This window comes from Syngnathus floridae, chromosome 18, assembly GCF_059516105.1.
Source record: "Syngnathus floridae isolate MCC-2025c chromosome 18, RoL_Sflo_1.0, whole genome shotgun sequence".
Taxonomy (NCBI): Eukaryota; Metazoa; Chordata; class Actinopteri; order Syngnathiformes; family Syngnathidae; genus Syngnathus; species Syngnathus floridae.
The window spans coordinates 5,170,467-5,192,372 of record NC_142430.1 but is presented as its reverse complement, the minus strand read 5'-3'; the positions used below and the strand labels follow the sequence as shown (position 1 = coordinate 5,192,372).

General features: G+C 39.0%; 4 protein-coding genes across 7 annotated transcripts in view; 2 read left to right on the top strand and 2 right to left on the bottom strand.

The window, feature by feature from the left end:
• The window catches only part of trrap (transformation/transcription domain-associated protein), a 47,312-nt gene extending 44,377 nt beyond the window's left edge, over positions 1 to 2,935 (bottom strand). For both annotated transcript variants that reach the window (XM_088359365.1, XM_088359366.1), the window contains exons 1-10: positions 2,776 to 2,935; positions 2,032 to 2,225; positions 1,687 to 1,736; positions 1,499 to 1,609; positions 1,332 to 1,436; positions 1,115 to 1,198; positions 879 to 935; positions 677 to 802; positions 386 to 463; positions 33 to 121 (exon numbers count right to left, since the gene is read on the bottom strand). In XM_088359365.1, the coding sequence (XP_088215491.1) occupies positions 33 to 121; positions 386 to 463; positions 677 to 802; positions 879 to 935; positions 1,115 to 1,198; positions 1,332 to 1,436; positions 1,499 to 1,609; positions 1,687 to 1,736; positions 2,032 to 2,131 (800 nt within the window). In that variant the 5' untranslated portion in view covers positions 2,132 to 2,225; positions 2,776 to 2,935. The remainder of the gene's footprint in view (positions 1 to 32; positions 122 to 385; positions 464 to 676; positions 803 to 878; positions 936 to 1,114; positions 1,199 to 1,331; positions 1,437 to 1,498; positions 1,610 to 1,686; positions 1,737 to 2,031; positions 2,226 to 2,775) is intronic.
• A 1,955-nt stretch (positions 2,936 to 4,890) lies between these two features.
• LOC148382438 (neuronal pentraxin-2-like) lies at positions 4,891 to 7,627 on the top strand. Of its 2 annotated transcripts, XM_088359837.1 has the most exons (6): positions 4,892 to 5,332; positions 5,438 to 5,775; positions 5,856 to 6,075; positions 6,149 to 6,393; positions 6,452 to 6,631; positions 6,699 to 7,627. In XM_088359837.1, the coding sequence occupies exons 2-6, from the start codon at positions 5,527 to 5,529 to the stop codon at positions 6,927 to 6,929; spliced, it is 1,125 nt and encodes a 374-aa protein (XP_088215963.1). In that variant the 5' UTR covers positions 4,892 to 5,332; positions 5,438 to 5,526; the 3' UTR covers positions 6,930 to 7,627. The 2 variants fall into 2 exon arrangements, with proteins under 2 accessions (XP_088215962.1, XP_088215963.1); XM_088359836.1 differs by having other exon boundaries at positions 4,891 to 5,775.
• A 612-nt stretch (positions 7,628 to 8,239) lies between these two features.
• tmem130 (transmembrane protein 130) lies at positions 8,240 to 10,999 on the bottom strand. The gene is made up of 8 exons (XM_088360862.1): positions 10,992 to 10,999; positions 10,856 to 10,932; positions 10,620 to 10,791; positions 10,407 to 10,552; positions 10,247 to 10,331; positions 9,983 to 10,185; positions 9,034 to 9,140; positions 8,240 to 8,719 (listed from the first exon to the last, which is right to left on the bottom strand). Exons 1-8 carry the CDS (start codon positions 10,997 to 10,999, stop codon positions 8,588 to 8,590), a joined length of 930 nt encoding a protein of 309 aa, XP_088216988.1. The 3' UTR covers positions 8,240 to 8,587.
• A 1,361-nt stretch (positions 11,000 to 12,360) lies between these two features.
• Positions 12,361 to 21,688, top strand: baiap2l1a (BAR/IMD domain containing adaptor protein 2 like 1a). 2 transcript variants are annotated; one of them, XM_088360565.1, is made up of 14 exons: positions 12,361 to 12,608; positions 13,520 to 13,595; positions 13,700 to 13,786; positions 16,256 to 16,317; positions 16,450 to 16,521; positions 16,592 to 16,726; positions 17,529 to 17,681; positions 17,759 to 17,899; positions 18,267 to 18,390; positions 18,607 to 18,817; positions 19,485 to 19,544; positions 19,619 to 19,766; positions 20,690 to 20,730; positions 20,839 to 21,688. In XM_088360565.1, the coding sequence occupies exons 1-14, from the start codon at positions 12,558 to 12,560 to the stop codon at positions 20,909 to 20,911; spliced, it is 1,434 nt and encodes a 477-aa protein (XP_088216691.1). In that variant the 5' UTR covers positions 12,361 to 12,557; the 3' UTR covers positions 20,912 to 21,688. The 2 variants fall into 2 exon arrangements, with proteins under 2 accessions (XP_088216691.1, XP_088216689.1); XM_088360563.1 differs by having other exon boundaries at positions 12,362 to 12,608; positions 19,616 to 19,766.
• The last annotated feature ends 218 nt before the right edge of the window (positions 21,689 to 21,906 follow it).

The following is a 21,906-nucleotide window of genomic DNA, read 5'->3' as shown; positions in this document are numbered from 1 at the left end:
TTGGAATTTCTGTTTGGGCAAATGGATGTTACCTGGCTTGTGGAGACACCTGCAGCATGATGGTGCTCATGATGAGGGGCACAAACTCTGACACCACGTTGTGAATATTCAGCTTGTAGAGCTGTGAAGAAAAAAAGAAAAAAGAAAAGACGATCCTAATACAGCCACACAATTACAGATAAGGTGATTTTATTCGAGGGATTAACAAGCATTTGGGGAGGATATGAATATTTTCAATCCACTCACACCTCTCCCGACTCCAATTATCCCCAAAAAAACGCAAATGAGTCAATCAAGCTTCAATATCCTTGAATAAATAGCACTTTTTTTTTTTTTTATCTCCCGTCGGGGGAGGAAAAAATACCCAAATTTTCATTTCACTCACCTGATACATCAGCACTACGATGAGTGGCAGTTCTGCAAGCACTTTGAGAGACAGCGATCCTCTTGGGATGATGGTGTGCTACAAACAGAGCGTGAAGATGACTTCATCATTTGAATCAAAATGAGCCACACAAAATGTTAAATTCATCAGGTATCAACCAAACGTCAGCTTCAGACATGAGGATTAATATATCTAAATTACAAAAGGCTGCCGATGTGGAGCACTGCTGCCATCTAGCGCTTGGAAGCGGTAGTTGTGAACTACTCAACCGGGAATGAGCGTTGCGATTACCGTTCGCGTTTCACTGTCTTCTCTCTCGGGCGCTGTCTTCACTAACACGGAGGTGATCATCCCGACCATTTCCGGGGAAGGCACCGTGTTCTCAGCAATCACCTGAGGATTCTCAAAGTACCGGGCCTAGTGGATGCAGCACAACATAATAAATGGCGGTTCGCTGTATAAATGGGTGTAATTAAAGCAAGCAAATACTTACGACGACTTTTGGGAGGTCTTTGTAAATCTGCTTCACAAAGTCCAAGAAGTGATGAATCTAAAAAGATATTTAAAAAAAAAAAAAAAAAGATCTATTTATTTTTTGCTGCTGTATTTTTCACTGTAAAATAGTCTTTTTTTTGTCAATTATTTTACTGTTACAAAGTTACAAAACCAAATGCCAACTAAATAATCCCTTCAGAAATAAATATAAGAAATTGTGCTAAAAAAACTCACCTCTTGTGAGATTGGAGGACGAAATTGTTTGTGCAGCTCGATTATAATGCGAAGGCATATCAGCACATTTTCCTCACTTTCAATCTAAAAACGGAAAAAAAGTGACAAAAAATTCATATTCAAGCTGATATAAAACAAGAGCAAGCGTTATGTCATTTGTTTTAGATTAAAGACACATGATGCAAAGAGTTCCTTAAGGATTTAAAAGCAGCCTTACTTCCAAGAAGCGAAACATCACGGACAGGATGTTCTTGGTGTGCGGTCGAAGGTGTTCGTTTGTGGGAATGCGGTGGATGATTTCCAGCACCAGCTTCCTTAATTGCTACAGCAACACAACAGTGTCACGTAATAAAATGCCACACAATGTTCCAGGAATGTCCATACCTGTGTTGGCTTTTCTTGTAGAAACTGCACCTCTCCATCCTGAAGAAAGGTGAGGAAGCGCGGGATGATGTGCTCCAGGAAGGTGGAGTACTGAGGCGAGGAGGTCACATTCTGAAATGACAAAACATAGCAATATAATGTATTCAGGAAAAAAAACCAGATAATTGCCTGCCATGTGTCAAACTCACCTCAAAGTTCTCACTGACTTCCTGCATCATCTTGAGCTTGGTCTCATCAGCTGGAAGATGAGAAACAATTAATCCAATTTGTTAACTACAATTTCATACACCTTCCCCATAGGCTTAGCAGGGGGCTCTCAGATCTTATCAGTTTAACTTTCATTGCCAGTTTGGTCAAAAAAAAGGTACTCTCTCTCTCTCTCTCTCGCTCTCGCACATTCAGACAAACATGCACTCTCACATACATGTACCTTTGACTGGACTAAAGCATATCGCTCTCATCATTGCCCATGCCAAACATGCCTGCCTTTTATGTGCCCATCTAATATTAACTGCTAAGACCAATGAACGTACGTGTGTTTGTGTCAGTGAGCGCCGCCACAAACTGCAGGTACTTTTTCATCAGGGTGGTCTGGTCCACCACAGTGGGACTGGGAGCTGGCCCAAAGGCCATAGTGGAAGTTGGAACAGACAGCGAGACACCGAAGGGGAACGTGACAGACTATAAGGTCTGCACGAACCTCAGTTCTTGTTCATGTTGTGTTGACCTGCATAAAGACAAAAAGGAAAGGGAGGGGTTGAAAGTACATGGTAGAAATCTAAACACGCTGGTCTTGGAACATTGCCGAAAAGATGAAAGCCATCTTTTCCTTCTGTGAGGATTCCCCCAAACCAAAAAAGTTCAAGAAATCAATCAGTTTTGGAAATAACTAAGAAATATTCCATTCAAAACACAGGCGCTTAATGATGACGTCACATCGCGCGCCGTTAGCACAATTCTGTCACACTCAAGTAGAATTTTTGAATTAAATACTTGCCATACCTACGTCAAAATTCGAATGTGCTTTCAGTGTAGGTGTTTAAGTATTTTTTATTCCAATCACAATGCAATACTTATTGAGCAACATAAATTAGCATTCGCCCCCAATTAGCTTGATGAAGAAGGAGCTCTTTGACGTTGTTAAACTGTTTAAGAGAAATATATATTTTACAACAAAGAGATGAACCCCAAGCATCCAAAACTGAAATCCCTACTGGTTGCAGAAGAAAAAACAATTACCCATAAGTTTATCAAAAAGAGAGAAAACATTATCTTACCTTGTCCGATTTAAAAAGAGCGAGTCTGCAGAAAGCACTGCGCTGCCCCTCTGAGCACACTGAGCAGCATGGATATGAATGATATCCCTCCGCACATCACGTTCAGAATGCAGATATTTTACATATATTGGCAACAAATTTATAGTTTATTTGTGATTCAACAATACATTTTTATTATTTGTGTCCAGTTTTTTCAAACAACGTTAGAGGTATTCTATAACATATGATATTCTAGTGCAAACGGAAGGATATAGTCCTAAAGGCGGGTGGTATAAGACCATCGTTTTCGATGGTTTAGTCGCGACTGTATGGTGGCCGCAAAAGGACTTTATTTCTGTAAGTGCGAAATCCGATTCCGCCTTTAATGTTAATACATCTCTAAATACGGAACTACTACGGAGCTATTCCTAGTATTGAGTGCACAAACTATTTCTCTACAATTTTCCCCCACCATATACAATTTATTATAGCGTTGAAACTTATTTATACAGCATTATTTTATGGGGTCAAATGCGTGAGGTAAATGACTGAGCATAAAAGTCCTCCATATGCAATCCATATTTGCATCATCGCAATTTTTAAAAATCTTTATGTAAATATCATGGTACAATATTACAAAAACGTGGTATTTATCTCCCACAAGATGGCAGTATACTAAAGGTTTTGTGCTCCCAAGCCTTTACTGACTCAAGGTAGCTTTTACACAGAACAAACATAAAAGTAATCAATAAAATCATCTTGACTCATGCAACATTGGACTTTGCAAAGATGTATAGAGAGAAATAACAAGAAATAATCTTAACTTTTGTCTCATATCATCTCATGATCTGAAACCCACTTGTGTTCAATATACAACAAAAATGATGGAATTGACCTTGCTGTTGCTAATACTTTTGAAGGGGGATATATTTAGATTCACAGTCATAATATAGCAAACGATAACTAAAAAAAAAAAAAGTTTGACACCCACGCTCCACATTGTCCAGTGGTATGAATGTGAATGTTTAATAACCAGCAATGAAAAGCTGTTCAGTATCCAAATGCAAGTCATCTTCTCTATTCAGTTCATCTTTGAAACGATCTGGTTTTAAAACCTGGACACCTAATGTTCTTGCTTTTCTGGTGTTATTTCAATGATTGATTCTGGTGGTGTTCGCTTGGCCAGGCTAATGGGGAAAAGGATCAAATTGCCTTTGTAATAGCAGTGTTGATTTATCATTAAATACATCGGCCTATCAACACCCCCCCCCCCCTTCTTGTGTCGCTGGTGGGCTTTAATTAGCAGTTGTCTATCAATTAACCTAATAGCAAGCGGCTTCAGAACACAATATCCCTTTCAACAAATGTCACATAATGTTGATGATAATGCTTGCTTTTCTTTCACACAGTGTTCCCCAGGTAATAATTATCTGCTAAAAGAGATATGTGACAGGCTTATTGCAAGACTTGTTTGTTTCATTAAGGTTTTTTTTTTTTTTTTTATAAAGGGGTAAAGAAAAAAAACAGCAGCTCCCCATCTATAAAAGACCACTCATGTGTCCATTAGATGTGTTTTCTCATGCGGTGATACAGCCTGTTGACGACCTCTCAGTGCAGCTGGATCACACGTAGCGAGAAGTGCACTCTCCCGTAGACTGACAATACTCGGAAAACCTATTCATGCATCTAAAGCCGTGCTTTTCTTTCATGGTCTGCATAATGAACTGCTCCCGAGCTTACCTCTCCGAGCTCCTCCAGCCCTATAAGCACCTGCCGGGTGCCTCAAGGGCTAAACGGAGACTCAGAGGCCAGGATCGAGCCTTTGGACTTTGGATTGTTCCTGTTCTGCTACTGTATATTAATTTATGTTTCAATATACTGTTTTCACTGTGCTGTTTCCTTTGGAGGCCAAGTTCAATGCTCAGCAGTATGTCTCCAGTCTGCTCACCGGGATTTATTGACCTTTCACGACCAGGCAGTTAGCTACTGCTAATTGTTTACGTATTGCATCGTCATTCTTTATATGCCTTTTGTGTGCATTTGCACTTGAGAAATTCTTAGCATATTTAATTTATATGGACAGAAAGAAAAATGGCTGATTAAAAAATCGTGATTTAAATGAATGAATTAAACAAGGTTATTGTGTATCCCTCCTCCCTTGTTTTCCAATAGGCGCCTCGTCATTGCTTAATGAAGTGCTCCAACAGATAAATAAATGTGTCACCCAGCTGGCTGCTGACGTCAGCCTACTACAGCCAATCCCAGGCGTTCTGTAGACACCTTTTTTTGGTAATCCTCTTTCCCTAAAGAGGAGCTGTCCGATCAGTACCCCACACTCCGCGTCGTTTGCGCCAGGAATAATCCCGCAAACAAGCCCCATTAACCGGGCTTAAACAAACAACTCAGCCTTGAACGGATTTTCACTCTAATTTGCGCTGTTCGATGTATCAATTTAGTCATTTTGTAAAAATGCAACTTCCGTGCGTAAATTGCAACTAGCGTGTTTTACGCACAGACCGAATGGCTTCATAAAGTGTTTCTTTATATTATTACTCGTACTTGAAGGCATCCTTTGCAGGTATGTTTTCACTTTTTTATGGTTTTGCAATGTTTTGTGTGCTGGGCTACCGGCAACTCGCGGGCGGCCAACCGGACGACGGTAAACGCTACATTTGCCGAGCAGTGCCCCTCGTCGGCGACACAAGCTGCCCGGTGACTTTATTACCCGAAATCAACGCCGGTGGGCAGGAAGAGGAGCTCCGCAACACGGTCATGCAGCTTCGAGAGACAATTCTGCAGCAGAAAGAAACACTTTCCAAGCAAATCGGCACAATAAACGAGCTAACAACCAAGCTGTCCCTCTGCGCATCAACTACTGATGATAGAAAGTACGAGAAGGGAGCTCAATGGGGAAAAGTGAAGCAAAACACAATGGGAGACGTCCCCAGAGATCCAAATGACACTGTGGAGAATCTCGGGAGAACAATGCAGGGGCTCAAGGACCGGCTGGAAAACCTGGAGGTAAGTTCGTTTTTAATGTGCGTAAAAGCTGCTACCCGTCCGTGGTCACCTGTGCGCACTTCCTGCTCATCCATCTTTAGCAACAGCAAATGCGGGCCAACATATCCGGCGCCTCGTTCCCCAGCGAGCTGCGTGATTTACTGCAGCGTCGCCTGATCGAGCTGGAAAAACAGCTCCTGAGGAAAGTCAGCAACCTGGAGGAGGAGAAGAGCATGTTGTCCAACGCTACCGCAGCGTACCGACTCAAGACGGAAAGTACGCTCAACGCGCTGGTGGAGAGGATAAGTGAGCTGGAGAAAGGTAATGTGACCCGGGTAAATGTGATGAATTTTTTTTTTTCTCATAAACTGTATATTGAAAAAAAAATGGACAGGAGGGGAAGACTTCAAAACCCCCGAGCAGTTCAAGATCTCCCTGCCGCAGCGTACAAACTACTTATATGGCCGCATCATCAAGAGTCTCCCGGAGATGTACGCATTCACACTCTGCATGTGGATCAAGTCCAGTGCCACTCCGGGAATCGGAACCCCCTTCTCCTACGGCGTGCCCGGACAAGCCAATGAGATTGTATTGATCGAATGGGGAAATAACCCGATTGAGTTGCTAATCAATGACAAGGTGAGTCATCAGTGCTTTTTGAAAAACTGTCATTATCTAACAAACTTGGACCGTGAAGGTTGCACAGCTGCCCTTGGAGGTTCGTGACGGGAGGTGGCACCATATTTGCATCTCCTGGACCACCAGGGATGGTCAGTGGGAAGCTTATCAAGATGGAGAAAAGCAAGGAGCAGGAGATAACCTGGCAGCATGGCACCCTATTAAACCAGGAGGGGTTATCATCCTGGGTCAAGAGCAGGTACGACTATCAAATTTGTGATGTCATAATGTGTCATAATCTACAAAAATGATCCTGTCGTTCCCAGGATGTCGTAGGTGGCCGCTTTGATGCCGGTCAGGCCTTCGTGGGAGAACTGAGTCAAGTCAATATCTGGGACCGGGTTCTGAAGCCAGCCGAAATCCAATCAATGGCCAACTGTACATCGTACTTGCCGGGTAACGTGATCTCGTGGCTGGCGAGCAATGTGGAGGTGTTTGGAAGGGGAGCCTTCAAGAGGCCCTTGGAGATGTGTCTGGAGCGTCTGCCTAATACCTAACCAATTAGCATCTGCCTTGTTTATGCTAATTAGCTGCTATTTCATCACATCTTTTATGATTACTGTCAGACAGTTTGTGAAAAAACATTATAAGTGATCCACATAGCGCTCAATGTGCAAATTAGGTTTCTCTGTTTCTATTTTTTACTGCCTGGTGTCAAATTACCGTCTCCCTATTATAACTTTGCCGTCTTGAGAGACTTTGAGGTGATGTATAAGACCCGGAATGGCGTTCCGTGTGAGCTGCTGTTGCGTGCTGTTGGGGAGAAAGTAGGAGAGAAGATTAACTCCAAGGTCTGGCTCATGTTATGTCTGTTGCTTAACGGGAAAATCGGCTTGGAGCCAAAATCAATCACATGTTGTATCCTTGATTCATCACCGTGCTTTTTTTTTTCCTCTCCTTGCCTTGTCCATATGAACAAAAACCTGTTGGATGGTGTTTTGTATTGATGGCATGATTTGATTGTAATTTTTTTTATTTATTATTGTGAATAGTTACAGTGGATTTTACTCATCATTGTTGGTACTGTTCTAACTGTGAATGTCTACTTTGTAATTTGTGGTATGTATAGTGGTTTACAATGTGCGGCAATGCTTTTGTGTTTATATTTACGTGGCCTTGATAGGGATTGAAGTGCCAAAAAAAAAGTTGTTTTATATGTCTGAAAATGCCATTAAATAAAAAGAGGTAACTTAAATGAATGTTTGAGCTTTTTTTTTGTATCAGTGCTGTTACATTAAACCGGAATTAGTTAGTGGAAACTGTCAGGTACGATAAAGGACGTGGGTGAGACATAAGTAGCATATAGCGTAAGCCGAGCGGGATATTTTGACTGAGCTGGCTTGGCTTCAGGACAACAGCAGGTGGCGTGGGCGGCATTAGCAACGCTTAGCCGAGCCAAAGGTCAACAGTGACACGTTTTAGCATTTACACAAAAGAAATCAAATGTTACATTACAATACTGTCCAATATTGATCCAAAAAAAAAAAAAATGAAGATAAGATGAGGTCAAAGTTGAAGATTACCATAGCAACTGCAGGCTCCCTAACTGTGTCTGTGTCAGGACACATTCATTAGGAATGTCACGATTATTAATGAACAAGGACAAACTGTCATTAGAAAGACGCTTGACTAACTCCGCCGTTTTTCATCACAGCTGGAGAAAAGTCCTCAAGTGACATCATCACTTTATTATTAATAGCTTTTCTTTTTTTAACCTCTGTATTTATTTTTCTATAACGTGACACCTGATGATTCCAATGTAAAAAAATAATAATAATCAAGGAATACTTCTAGAAATATATTTTTTTCTGTAAAGTAATTCACACACACACAAAAAAAAAAACATGCACTGTACTTCCCATTGAGCCTAAACGAACAGTGGGTGCTATAAAATGACCTTTATGAATGTTAATAATTCATGATGGGTTTTGCTCCAGCGCTGTGGGTCACTAATTGATCGTCCTCACAAGATGCAATACAAAGGTACTTCCTGACCTACGAGCCTGGTGAACAAACGTGGCTAACTAAATGATTCATTTAAACAGCATGGAATACAATTGCTCCAGTTCAACTTATGTACACTGCTTTTTTTGTTTTTTTTCATAACATACCAAATCTCCGGCAGTCACATAAAAGGACTCATAAATATGATTAGTTAAGAGTAATAGGGTGTGTAATCCTGTACCCACAGAGGTTGTCTCTCTTCTCGCTGAGCAGGAAACAGATTTAAAACAATTTGACCATCAGCGTGACCTTTCAAGAATAAAGCGTTGCTGGGTGTTGCCATCTGTAAAAGAATTGAAAGAAAAAAGTGTGTCAACTCTCACTCCTTCCTTTATTTCTGAATGGTTTGGTTACAATCTAGGTCAAAATTATCCAGATTTTTTTTTTTTTTTTTGGTTATCCAAGATCACGTTCCGGTAATCCGTTTTACTTGATCAAAGCACCTTGGATCGGATCAGACAAATCCGGATCCAAACTTTTAAAAATGACTCAGTCCGGATAATGACTGCTCTACAATTTAGACTTTATATCACACTGAAGGTTACTTAATATGAGAAAATTGGCAGAATGGCCAGCAAGACTGTACACAAACCGTACCTGAGCTTTATTTTGATATCGAGGATGGCAGGCGATGACTGTGATGAAAGTGAAGGTTGCCACAAAAATAGCAGCGGAAGACAAGATGAAGAGTATGTTGGTGTTGTCTGAAATAAAAATTATGGACAATTGTGGGACTAGTTGGACTCAAATATATTCCCACAAAGAATGTTATGCTAGGCTTGAGCATAATCGTAGCAAGGCAACAAGAGCAAATCAATTAAGCGCAGCTAAGTTAGCGCATTTCTTAGAATCGACTGGCCTCTTTCCACCTGTGGAACTAACGCTGAACAGCACATTGAAAATTTTATGCGCCTCGTGAGACGTCTCAAATCTAATCCGGCTTCCCTGTGACTGTTTCAATAGAAGATAATAGAAGATACAGAAAATAATAATATAATATAATATAATATAATATAATATAATATAATATAATATAATATAATATAATATAATATAATATAATATAATATAATATAATACAATACAATACAATACAACACAACACAACACAACACAACACAACACAACACAACACAACACAACACAACATAACATAATATAACATAATATAATATAATATAATATAATATAATATAATATAATATAATATAATATAATATAATATAATACAATACAATACAACACAACACAACACAACACAACACAACACAACACAACACAACACATCACAACACAACACAACAAAACATAATATAATATAATATAATATAATATAATATAATATAATACAATACAATGCAATGCAATGCAATACAATACAACACAACACAACACAACACAACACAACACAACACAACACAACACAACACAACACAACATAATATAATATAATATAATATAATATAATATAATATAATATAATATAATATAATATAATATAATATAATATAATATAATAATAATTAGCATTTTTGATTCCACTTACTGTTTTTCCTGACAAAGAGATTGAAGGAGGTCTGTAGCTTGCTGATGTCATTTCGAACGCTGATGTCCAAGCAGTGAACCCCGGCCGTGGTGAAGGTGTGGTTGAGCCACAAAGTGTTCCCGTACAACATGGTCAGCGTGCAGCCCCCCGTCGTGTCGGGTACGCAGTTGGCCACAAAGCGCCAACACACCCACATGGGGGGGCTGAATGACGCAATGACCTCAGCTTCAAATCAAAAATAGAAAACAAAATGTAACTTTTTACCTGCCATCCACGTGAAAAGCCAGCCCGGTTGTTTGAGACACCTCATAATCAAAAGGCCCAGTCAACTTGATGCTTTTAATGGCATCTGTAAATCAATTTTCACACTTGTTACTCAAAACAATGATATTTGGAATCTACCAATAGACATCACACTACAAACCAAGCACTTGAATATCCTTGGAGTATATTCCAGTTAACGGTGGTGTGTATTCAGTTATATTGACTCCGATTTTCAACCGGAGTGTGTAGTTTCCAGACAAGGCGTAATGGTAGCGGACAACAGGCTCGGTCCCTCGGATTACCTCTCTGCATTTCCGGAAACAAAATGATCAGCACAAACAATTCACAACATTTAAATTGGCAATCCTCATACCCATTTCCTAAATCCCACGTGTAGCTGAAGTTTGCCATGCTGAAATTCTGCTGGGGATCAGAAAGTTGGAACATGGTCTCGGTGGGGATGTCTGAAGCCAGCTCTCCTGTGTCTCTCAGATAGGTGGCGTTGCCATCCGTTTGGTAGAAAACCAACTTCCCGGCGATAGTTTCTGATTCAAGAAAGGTGACATGTCATCGCTGCATGCAAAGGAGTAGAAAATCATGTTGGACTACCTAAATTTGTCAGAGGAACGTCAGGCTCTGCCACACCCGGGGAAACCAGGATGAAAAGCAACACTAGTGTTCTGTAAATGTATAATCAAGTTAATGAACTGTTCAAAAGATAAAACCTTTTTGAATTAAAGCATACCTGTCCATGTATTTGCCCTGCGGGTCCCCTCGATGACCTAAATAAACAGGAAAATCCAGAGGATGAAAAGGAAGCAATGTGTGCAGAGGACTTGTGAGCTCCTCTCAGATTCCCATCATGTCGATGAAGGCTTGAAATTGCCACCATGAAATGAAGTCATGTGCCCCTGAAAGAACAACAACCTACTTTATAGCCTGGTCTTCTTTTCATTGCGATGGATGCTGACCGTTGGCTCAAACCACCCCATAAAATTTCGCTTTCATCCATTTGGGAAGTGAAAGAGTTTATATTTAATTTAATTTAATTTAATTTAATTTAATTTAATTTAATTTAATTTAATTTAATTTAATTTAATTTAATTTAGTTTTATTTTATTTTATTTTATTTTATTTTATTTTATTTTATTTTATTTAATCATTCTTCTCAGCACTCTTAAGAGCCATGCTGAAAAAAACGAAAAAAAAAACGTGGACTTAATGATGGAAGCAAGTTTTGCATTGTACTGTTGCCCTCTCGTGGTTAAGGTATGAAGCACATGCTTAAACCATTATAATGTAATACAACATAATGAACTAAAGTAAAATAAATTAAAATAATTAATATAATTATAAAATAATATAAAAATATAAAATGAAAAAAATAAATAATAATTATGAATATAATAAGATATAATATAGTAAATAATACATAATGTACGTATATAAATATAATATAATATAATATAATATAATATAATATAATATAATATAAAATAATATAATATAATATAATATAATGTATATATGTTTATATGAATATATATGTATGTATGAATATATATATATACATATATATATATATATATCTGAATATATAATTTTATAATTATTTATTTTATAATTTAGTAATTTTAATTTATTTTACTTTAGTTCATTATATTGTATTACATTATAATGGTTTAAGCATGTGCTTCATACTTTAACCACGAGAGGGCGACAATACTATGCAAAACGTGCTTCCACCATTATTTCCCCATGGTTTTTTTTCAGTCCATCGCCTTACGTGTATGTGTATTTTTGACCTGCAGAGAGCCATGGCTCTTAAGAAAGTCAGCGCTATTTATAGCAATAGTTATATTATATTATATTATATTATATTATATTATATTATATTATATTATATTATATTATATTATATTATATTATATTATATTATATTATATTATATTATATTATAGAGGGGGACATAATTTGTGTTACAAGCATGGCCGCAAAACGAATTAAACTCGTATATGAAGGTCCCATAATGTTTTTTGTTTTTTTTTTTTTTTTTACTCAGCAGCTGAGTCAACCCTTGTGACGTCAAAGTCCCACCCTCTGAGTAAAACCTGACAGCGTCCCAGCGAGTGAGGGAGTGTGCAACAACAAGCCAGTTTGCTTTACGCACGCGTGCATTGCGCCAGAGGTGCATGGCATGCCCGGGAGTAATTTTCCTGCTGTGGGACCGACGGTAGCGACTGGATTATAATATTATCTACCATTAATTTTTTTTATTTTTTATTTTTTGGGGGAGAAACCACGCACCAACATGTCCGGGACCCCGCAAGACGTGAGCAAGCTCACCGAGCTAACCTATAAAGTGAGTCTAGCAAATATTTGCTTATAATAAATGACGTTATTATAGTTTGTATGATTTAAAATGGGAAACTTGTTTTTTCCCGTAAAGTTTGCCGTGGCTTCTAAATTCCATCAAAGCAGACAACATGAATATTTTTTCGGGGCTTTCATTCCCCCTTGTCGCCTATATGACGAGCCATTGTTTTCATGTTGTTTGAAAACATTTTCGACTGAAGCGCTGCAATATTAAGCTTTCAACAACTAGTCCATTCTAGAATGTCACACTCTGGTGCATCAGATTGTTTGAAAGTGTGCCAATCACTGTTTGTTTGCTCCTGCTGTAGATTATGCACAATTGAGAATAGTGATTGCTTTAATTGGTTTATTTTTTGCTTCTATTTCAAACTAATCCAGTTGTGGACATACATGGCATGCAGAAAATAAGATACAAGGGCCATTTTGACAGTCTTGAAGTTTTAATGAATTCAATATACTAAAACTGAATTTTTCATGTGTCTCTGATGGCAGACATGCCTTAGTTTCAGCGAAATGGGTTGGGAGGGAGGAGAGAAAGGAACCTGTTTCCTTTTTTTTTTAAAGCTCTCTTAACTTCACTCTGCAGCACGTTTCTAAAAGTCACGCCTGTCTCCTCATTGTTACTTTCGGGGTGTGCCAGGAGAGCAAGACGGGGAGGTGAACAACCCTGGACTGCTCAGGCATTTCAATAGAGTGGGTGGGGGGGGGGGGGGGGGCACTTTTGTGCAGGACTTTGCTCCTCTAAGAAAGTGTAAGGAATGCACACAAGGTCAAGTTAAAGATTGAAGGTTTTATTGCTGCTGCATTTAAAGAGCCATCTGCACCTCTTTTATCAAAACATGAAATTGAGCACGTGCAAATCACAGTTCTGACTCCAGTTCTGAACATTTCTCCCAGAATGTGATGGACCAGTACAACCCCAGCTTGAGGAACCTGGTCAACCTAGGAAAGAGCTATGAGAAGTCAGTGACAGGTAAGAATGCACTGTTTTGTTGACAACTATTTAAAATAGTTAGCATGTTTGAACTTCTTGGCTTAGTTCTGCTCACAAATTGAGTTTGTGATCCTCCCACATAGCCATGACCCTCGCAGGAAAGGCCTACTTTGATGCCGTCACAAAGATTGGAGAAAACGCTACCATGTCTCCAATTTCCAGGGAACTTGGTAAGTCATGTTAATCAGGAAAATTGAGTTGGATGGAGAAATACATTTTCTCAGTAAGACAAAAATAACATTCTGACAGCACGTGTTTTCATCCATCACCTGACTTATCTTCCATTACAGTATAAGTGCTAGAATCCTAAAGCCGCTCTTAATTTTCAAAGGGATCATAATACATTTTGTTATGCTCCATCAACTTAACCGCTCGGCTCTAATTAGACACAAATAAGTGAACGCGTTGTCAATTAATTTGATGGTGTCGACGCCAATGTGAATAATTAAATGACATTGTTAGTCTCCTTCGCATGTTTTGAAACAACCACAATTAGCTTGAGACTAAAATAGATTCATTTCATCAGAGCTGGCAGGAAGTATTTTTCACACTGCTTGCAGGTCATAAAGTTGCATCTAGTGGGTGTATTTAATATCAGATGCTTGAAGATTTGATGACACTTAAGTTCTTCAATCAGAATGACCGTCCCAGAGCGATGTCACTCCCTACTGCGGGGACTATTTATCGGGAGAGTGTGAATTCTCCTGCAGCCTGCTGCCGGCGTCATACAGCAAACATGCTGAATAAACACGAGCACAGAAGAATGTCTTCTCACTGCTGATCCTTGCTTACTCCCAAGTTTGACTCACCCTAATCCGCCAACTGTTTGTGGGAGGCTCACAGTGGAGCCGAATTGATCCTTTTTTTTTTTGCGTGATTGATCCGCCCACGTCTTTTAGTTAGCATGTCTGAGATCCTGGGTTTTAAAATTCAATTTAAAACTCAACTATTTGCTGTGTTTGTGTTAAAGTCATAAAAGTATGACTTTGCCGCCATCTTGTGGCATCTTGGTGTGAACGAACTATGTTGACATGACTGAAAGAGTTTTATTCGGGGGAAATTTTGGTTTACTGCCATGTTGGTGTTAAGGAACTATGGAAAGTGAGTTGAGGAGTTTTTTTCAAGATACAAAGAGTGCCCAGAAAGACTATTTTTAATTCTTAATAATAATTTTCACAGTCTCCCTCATATGATCTTGCATCGAGTGTGTGATAGCCGACAGAAAGATGACAAAGATGAGCTCACAAGCTTCTCGTTGTGCTCTGAGTCAATATGGTTTTGACGATTTTTTTTAAAATTTTTATCACTCTTACAACACATTGGGCGTAACACGTCTGAGGCAACCTCTCTCCGGGACTGCCCTTCCACGTACGATGGCGAAAAACCTTTGGAGCGTGACGCACAGACGATGTGGTCACACAATGCTTGTGCGGGCAAGCTCAGTGATGCATTTCATTGGAAGGCAGAGTTGCAAGAGAGAACACATTGATATGTGTTCTGCACTTGGCGGAATGACCAAAAGTACTGCCAAGGGTAACAACCAAATAAAGCCACTAACATTGACTCATATTGCACAATTAATGGGTGCCAAATAGGTAATGGTTGATTCGTTTGTACTTTAAGCATGATGTGATAAGAATGTCGTAGGTGGCGTTCTCAATGCCTTTGACTATTCACAATCCCGTCTAGAATTGTTTTCACACCTTGTTAAAAATTTGATGCAACAATTAGGATCTCCCAAAATATATTTGTTATGTTATGTTATGTTATGTTATGTTATGTTATGTTATGTTATGTTATGTTATGTTATGTTACGTTACGTTATCAAGAGTGACATTTCTAATGTTCTACAATATGGCTCCTAATCTTTTTGTCCGCAATATTAAATGCTATGATGTATTGCAGTTCTTCAACAAGGTGAACTGGAGCTATATTCATAAATCATGCTGCTTCACAAAGCAACATTTTTGATGCAGGTCCAATATTGGATGTCATTATATTTTATGAGATCTCCCACTTTTGGGCTAATGAGTATCTGTGGAACGTACTTTGTTGCAAGTAACACACCGCAACCTCAGCAAGTTTTTACATCTTATTATAAGCCCGCAGGTGCACGCTGGCTTCTTTGGCCCCGCCCACTCCTCAACTAATCTCGTGACCCGTGCCGCAGCGATCTGTTACGTGGCTTGTCCAAACAGTCGTACGGGAAGCACAAAGGCAGCATTTACTCGTACTTTCTGCTGACCTTCAGAGGGCAATGTTGTTGTAGCTGGACGTTGGAAATAGCATTGGGGGTGTCAGGTCAAATGTCATACTTTGTTGAACCCGTAGAAAATTCTGGTCGTGTTTATGTTAGCTAACTCATTGCTACATATGTCCACCCACCGTATATGATCCTAGAAACCACGCAAAGGTTTACTCTGGATCACCGTCCGGCAGTAAACCAGCGGTCTAGATTTCACCCCATTGTTATGGATGGAGCACTCCTGCTTATTTACAATTGTCGGTGTTGACTCACTGCCATTGTACGGTGCTGCAGCCTGACTCTGAATGGAGACAGTTCTATATCTGCTCCCGATCCAGTGCCAGAACCATACAGATTGTTCTGACAATGATTGACAAGTACCATTTCTTTCTAGGTATGGTTCTGATGGACATTGCAGATGTCCACAGAAAGGTCCATTTTGAACTGGAGCAAAATGTAAGTAGCAAAGAGAGATAACATTAGGAAATGTTTAACCGGTGAGTCCATTATGACGACCTTTTGTCATAATGTCGCCACGTGAGGAAGATGTTTTCGATAAGGTTTTTATTTTTGGCGCCTTTATTGCAGTTCAAGAGATTCCACCGAGATGTTCTCTTAGAGTTGGAAAAGAAGACAGAAATGGATGTGAAGTATATGAATGTAAGCAAGTCCATGTTTATTTTATTTAGAGTTAAAGTATACATATAAAGTGCTTCCCCCCCTTGCTCAGGCTACATTTAAGCGCTACCAGTCAGAACACAAGTCCAAGCAAGACTCCTTGGACCGCTCGCAGACTGACTTGAAGAAGCTGAGGAGAAAAAGCCAAGGCAAGAACGTGTCAAAGTACGAGATGAAGGAGAACGAGGTGAGCATAAAACAACTACTATTCAAACTCGGAGCTGACTTTCTGGAATCTAGCTCGTCTAGAAACGCCTGCAAATGACACGACACAATCATCTTATGAACCCAAATACCTTAGCTGAAGTGCGCTTTAAAATACTACAAGAAGCAATTTGTCTATTGTCTTGTCAGGAACTGTCAGCAGCTCGCATGAGGTGTGTGTCACAAAATGTTCCGGAACTAGTGTTAGAAAATTATATTTTGTTATTTTATGTTATGTTATGTTATGTTATGTTATGTTATGTTATGTTATGTTATGTTATGTTATGCTATGCTATGCTATGCTATGCTATATTATATTATTATATTATATTATATTATATTATATATTATATTGTATTATATTGTATCGTATCGTATCGTATCGGATCATATCATATCATATATAAACTTGGTTCAGTGCATCAGAAGTGGTGAGAATTGTGACATGACAACTCATGGCTACGTTACCATGACAACGCGACTCTACTGAGCGGAAACGGTGAGCCTCCCTTCTCTCAAGTGGATTTCTAGCAAGAGTGAAGTGAGGCCTGGTTATTGTAGGGAGTGAAATTAGAGGTCTGAGGAATAGATTGCTTTTATTGTTACCATGACAACCTCTGCAAGATTTGTGAGAAAGGGGGAAAATCTAAGGTTGAGATGTGTTTTGATGTTTTCAGGGATTGTCTTCCATCTGTACACTTTAACCAGGAGGATCATTTCAAAACTTTGGCCACCCATGTCTTGCCTTGCCTTTTCTGACCTTGCAATTTATTTTGTGCCCCCAGTATATGGAAACCATCTCCTCGCGCCAGATGGATATGCAAAAGTTCATCGCCGACGGCTGCAGAGAGGCTCTGCTGGAAGAAAAACGACGCTTCTGTTTCCTGGCTGACAAACACTGCATGTTCTCTTATCACATTAGCAACTTCCACGATAAAGTAAGAATGGATTCATAAATAATCCCACCCAGCCAGCCCCTGGGTTTTACATAAAAGCGTTCAATCTGTGCCTTCAGGCAAAAGTGATGTTGAGCGAGAAGATCCCCGGCTGGCAGGAGATATGCTGCAACGTCAGCAAGGTGCCGGACACCGTCAAGCACATGATAGACGGACTTTACATCAATCAAGAGCAATCGCTGCTTGCCAACCGCTACAGGGTATTTTTTCTTTATTCATTAATTTATTCATATCTGTTGGATGTCACAATTGATCAAAATCAACATAACATCTCACCATCAACGACTTTGAGTGGCTTAAGTGTCATTATCTCGTGATGGCGGCACCATCTGATGCGTCAGATGTTTGTGTAGCGTGGATTTTAGTTGATTATCAGCCATGAAGTTTCCGGCTTTTGTTTTCCTCTGATAAAGCCTAGTGAACATTTGAGCCACTTCTCGTGTTGCTATGCAGATAAGATAATCATCATGTTTGACATCAATAACTCAACATGGACTTTGACCCATGCATGGTTATCAGTTGAAAATGTCTTTTTCATGAGATTTTGATTGTCTTTTGTCCCCTTAGAACAGCGTTGAGTCAATGGTGCCGCCCCCTGCGCCCCCACTGAAAGCGCTCACTAGTCCACTCGCAAACATGTTCGACCCTGAGCCCAGATCTCCAATCACTTCCTCTTTCGAGAATCACTCAGGTACAGATACTAATTATTATCAACTATTTCCAACAATATATATTTTTCTGGATTTATTTCAACTTTTGTTCTCATTCTCCATCAAAAACACATTGAATGTTTATCAGCATTTTTGGAAAGTTTCTTTGGGTTCGGAATTTTCTTTTTTGCTTTCTTTTGCTTTCTTTTTCAACCCTTTTTTACCGTACATATTTTAATGAGTCTTTTTTTTTCCAGACCAGGGCATCCTCAGCGATGATAGTCCATCCCGGTCGACCACCCAGATTTCGGGTCCCATCATGAGGAAAAAACCTCGGGTCAAGACTATCTTTCCTCATTCGGCAGGAAACAACGACACCCTCCTCAGCTTTGACGAGGGCGACATCATTATACTTATTAAGGAAGAAAAGGACGGCTGGCTTTATGGCGAGATGGAAAAGACCGGCCAGTAAGTATATAATTTTTTCTGGACATTTCAAAAATGTTTTTGTAGGCTGTTACACAAGTTATTTTACTGTGACCTTTTAAATGTGACATAACCTGTTCCATCTTTGTAAACAAGCACATTCTCCTTAATGCTAGAGAATGTCTTGTTGTCCTTTTCGCCTTTAGCCATTGTCAACTTTGGCGCTCATACTAACAATTGTGCCGCCAAACTGACAGTCACATTTTTCCACAGTGGCAACTTTGTGCTTTGTCTCTATATTTTGTGTTATTACGGCCTGTAGGAACACAAGAATATGTCAGGTATGTTTCTGCTAGCGTACCTCTTCTGGTAACTTGCCTAGCTGTTTGCAATGTGCAAAAAAAAAAAAAGTCAACATCAGTATGTGCTGCAAATACTGGAGTTGCCGTCATGGGAACATTTTAACCAAAGCCACTTTTCTATTTATGCTTGGCTGAGTCCCAGTGCACATGGCAAAAAAAATAAAATAAATCATGCCTCATTGAATTTGACGTGGAAGAACCTGAGCGACGACTGCATAAATTCCCATAGATCCATAAGAGGAAAATCCCACAAGCTGTTTTGCATGCTAATACATTTCAATGCATTAATTAACATATGGAAAGTGCTGTTCCTAATATTGTGGTTCACTTGTGTATTTGTTTTTTAGGCGTGGTTGGTTCCCAACATCCTACTGCAGAGCTTATTCGGAGTCTATTATATCAAATAGGTAAATAGACATACATTGTGTGGTAAATATAAAAACTTAATTGTGCTAATTAAATGTCGCATGTTACACAGCAGCAATTTGGAGTCACCGCTACAAAGTCTGAGCATCAGCAGTTTACCCGAGCCGGATGATTTCGACTCGCTGTTGCTACCGCCGGCAGACTACTCGGATGATTTCCCATCACACACGACGATCCCGTCAACACAATCGCCACAGAATACGGTCAGTTGAATTATCTGAACATGTGAATTCTATTCCTGCTTATCATTTTCGAGAAGGTGGTGACCCTGTGTCAAATGTTTCCTGGAGTGATAATTTAATTACTTTTTTGCAGTTCATGATCACGCCCACACGCACATTTTCAACTATGACTAATTGTTTCTTATCAACCACACCCTTGAATGAGGCACGGCTAGAAAAATCTTTCCAGCTGGTCATATTACACATCACAATATTTATCTATGGTTGATAAGAATGTTCTATATTAAAACACAAATGTTTTTGAGATGAATCAGTAACTAATTACAGAGACGGAAATAAAAAGACAAGAAGGGCGAGTTGACGATAGTCTGACGATAAAGCGAGAATTTATCCAAGCAACCAGCATACATGTCCAGGCACATCCCTCCTCCATTTTCTTGTTCCTGTTCCTGTACTCAATGTACTCTATATTCCTGCTGCCTCAGGGTTTTACTGTCTCCAAGCCACATGCCATTGATCTTAATTTTCTTTTACGACTTTTTTTTTTATGATATATATTTTTTAATGTGCAGTGTTGAAGAAAAGGTCAAAGAGCTAAATGCTCTTTTTAAATCTTGTTTATGAGGCTGTCAGACAAAAGTGGACCTTGTTATTATTAGCGCAGGGCTAACCTGCACTTTTTCATCTTTGATGGGTTTTTGAATAAGTTTAATGTGATAAAAAAAAGACTTCTGCTCATCAGAAAATGATCATCTTGCTCAAACAAGAGAAAAAGAGGAGCAAGTGGGTGTTTCTAGGTTAGGTAGATTCCAAACGAGGAGCTTTGACATTTGCACACGTGTCACCATCAATTGTTGTGTAATCTAATCCGACCAGTTTGGTAACACTGCTTCCACTTCTGGAGTAATTTGTGTCTAATTTGTTTTTTTTTTTGTCTTTTGTAGGTTTCGTTACAAAATGGTAATGCAAAGGCTCCTTTTCTAGGGTGAGTGATGTCGCATAACTACTTCTAATCCAAAAATGTTGCTACTAATATTAACAAGCAAAACACGTCATGATAATTTCTATTTTTTTTTTTTTTTTTTTGCCGCAGAGGAGGAAATCCCTTCGCTACTGTCAAGCTGAGACCGACTGTCACCAATGATCGATCGGCACCTGCCATCTAAACACAAAACAGAATGGACATATAATCAAAAGTATATATGAATGCATCTATGACTCGTACATCCCATCTCATGTAATTCCAAATAATATACAATTGATAAATGCATTATTTTTGTCATGTTCCTGATTAGAATGCAACCAGGCTGACTTCCTGACTTACAGAAAACGAAAGACGCATATAAAAGAAAGCGTTTACATTTCTATTTTTTATTATATTGAGTTGTCTATTTTTAAAAGCGCTGCGATGTTATGTGGAGATTGTGAGAATGAAGGGAGCGTGCTGTGTTGCTTAAAAAAAGGATTTGTCATTTGAGAGCCAGCAATGAAGTATGTCATTATCTGAAATAAAATGTTGTATTCATAAGCAGGATATTTGTAAGAGATATTTAAATAAATAGTTCAACATATGTTCACCATGTGCTCAAACCAAGTTTTGGTTTGACTGCCAGTGTATTAAATGGAGACCATTTTGATGAAGGGAATATTTTTCATGCTTAGTGATTTTGGCAGGCGTGCAAATTATGCAATATGCTAATGTCGTTCCTCACTAGTTGACATTTACGTTATCCGTTAATATGTCGGGGTCACAGTTTTGAAATATATAACGTAGATTTTGTGAGGAGATCAATTTTTTTGGACCCATATTTAAATTACAGAATGTGTACTGTATGATGGACAAATGATATACTGTTATTCCTCAGTGCCTCCTTCAGTGTACCTTGCCGTTGTGTTCACAATGTAGCCTTTTTTCTTTAATAAAACAAAGTCTACGTATTTAATATCAGGTTTGTATGTGTAAAATTATCTCCAAATCTGGATAACATTATTATATCCATTATTATAACTCTTTTAAAGAAAAAAACAAACATAATGGTCACAGAAATAACTTGAATATGACAAATGTTGAACGAAAAGAAATGGAAATAGAGGCCTAGGCTGTAAAACACATAGCAACAGCGACCTCTTGCGGATTTTACTGTCACATGCAGGTGAAAAA

Bases quoted from the DNA above. Each gene is read 5' to 3' on its own strand.
- LOC148382438 (XM_088359836.1), top strand. From the start codon at position 5,335: ATGTTTTCACTTTTTTATGGTTTTGCAATGTTTTGTGTGCTGGGCTAC. The intron at 6,076-6,148 runs GTAATGTGACCC...AAAAATGGACAG, and splicing joins GATAAGTGAGCTGGAGAAAG to GAGGGGAAGACTTCAAAACC. The intron at 6,394-6,451 runs GTGAGTCATCAG...TGGACCGTGAAG, and splicing joins AGTTGCTAATCAATGACAAG to GTTGCACAGCTGCCCTTGGA.
- tmem130 (XM_088360862.1), bottom strand. The intron at 10,186-10,246 runs GTAAAAAGTTAC...TGCGTCATTCAG, and splicing joins GCTTTTCACGTGGATGGCAG to CCCCCCCATGTGGGTGTGTT. The intron at 9,141-9,982 runs GTAAGTGGAATC...TTTTTATTTCAG, and splicing joins TCTCTTTGTCAGGAAAAACA to ACAACACCAACATACTCTTC.
- baiap2l1a (XM_088360563.1), top strand. From the start codon at position 12,558: ATGTCCGGGACCCCGCAAGACGTGAGCAAGCTCACCGAGCTAACCTAT. The intron at 17,900-18,266 runs GTATTTTTTCTT...TTGTCCCCTTAG, and splicing joins TGCTTGCCAACCGCTACAGG to AACAGCGTTGAGTCAATGGT. The intron at 18,818-19,484 runs GTAAGTATATAA...TTTGTTTTTTAG, and splicing joins GAGATGGAAAAGACCGGCCA to GCGTGGTTGGTTCCCAACAT.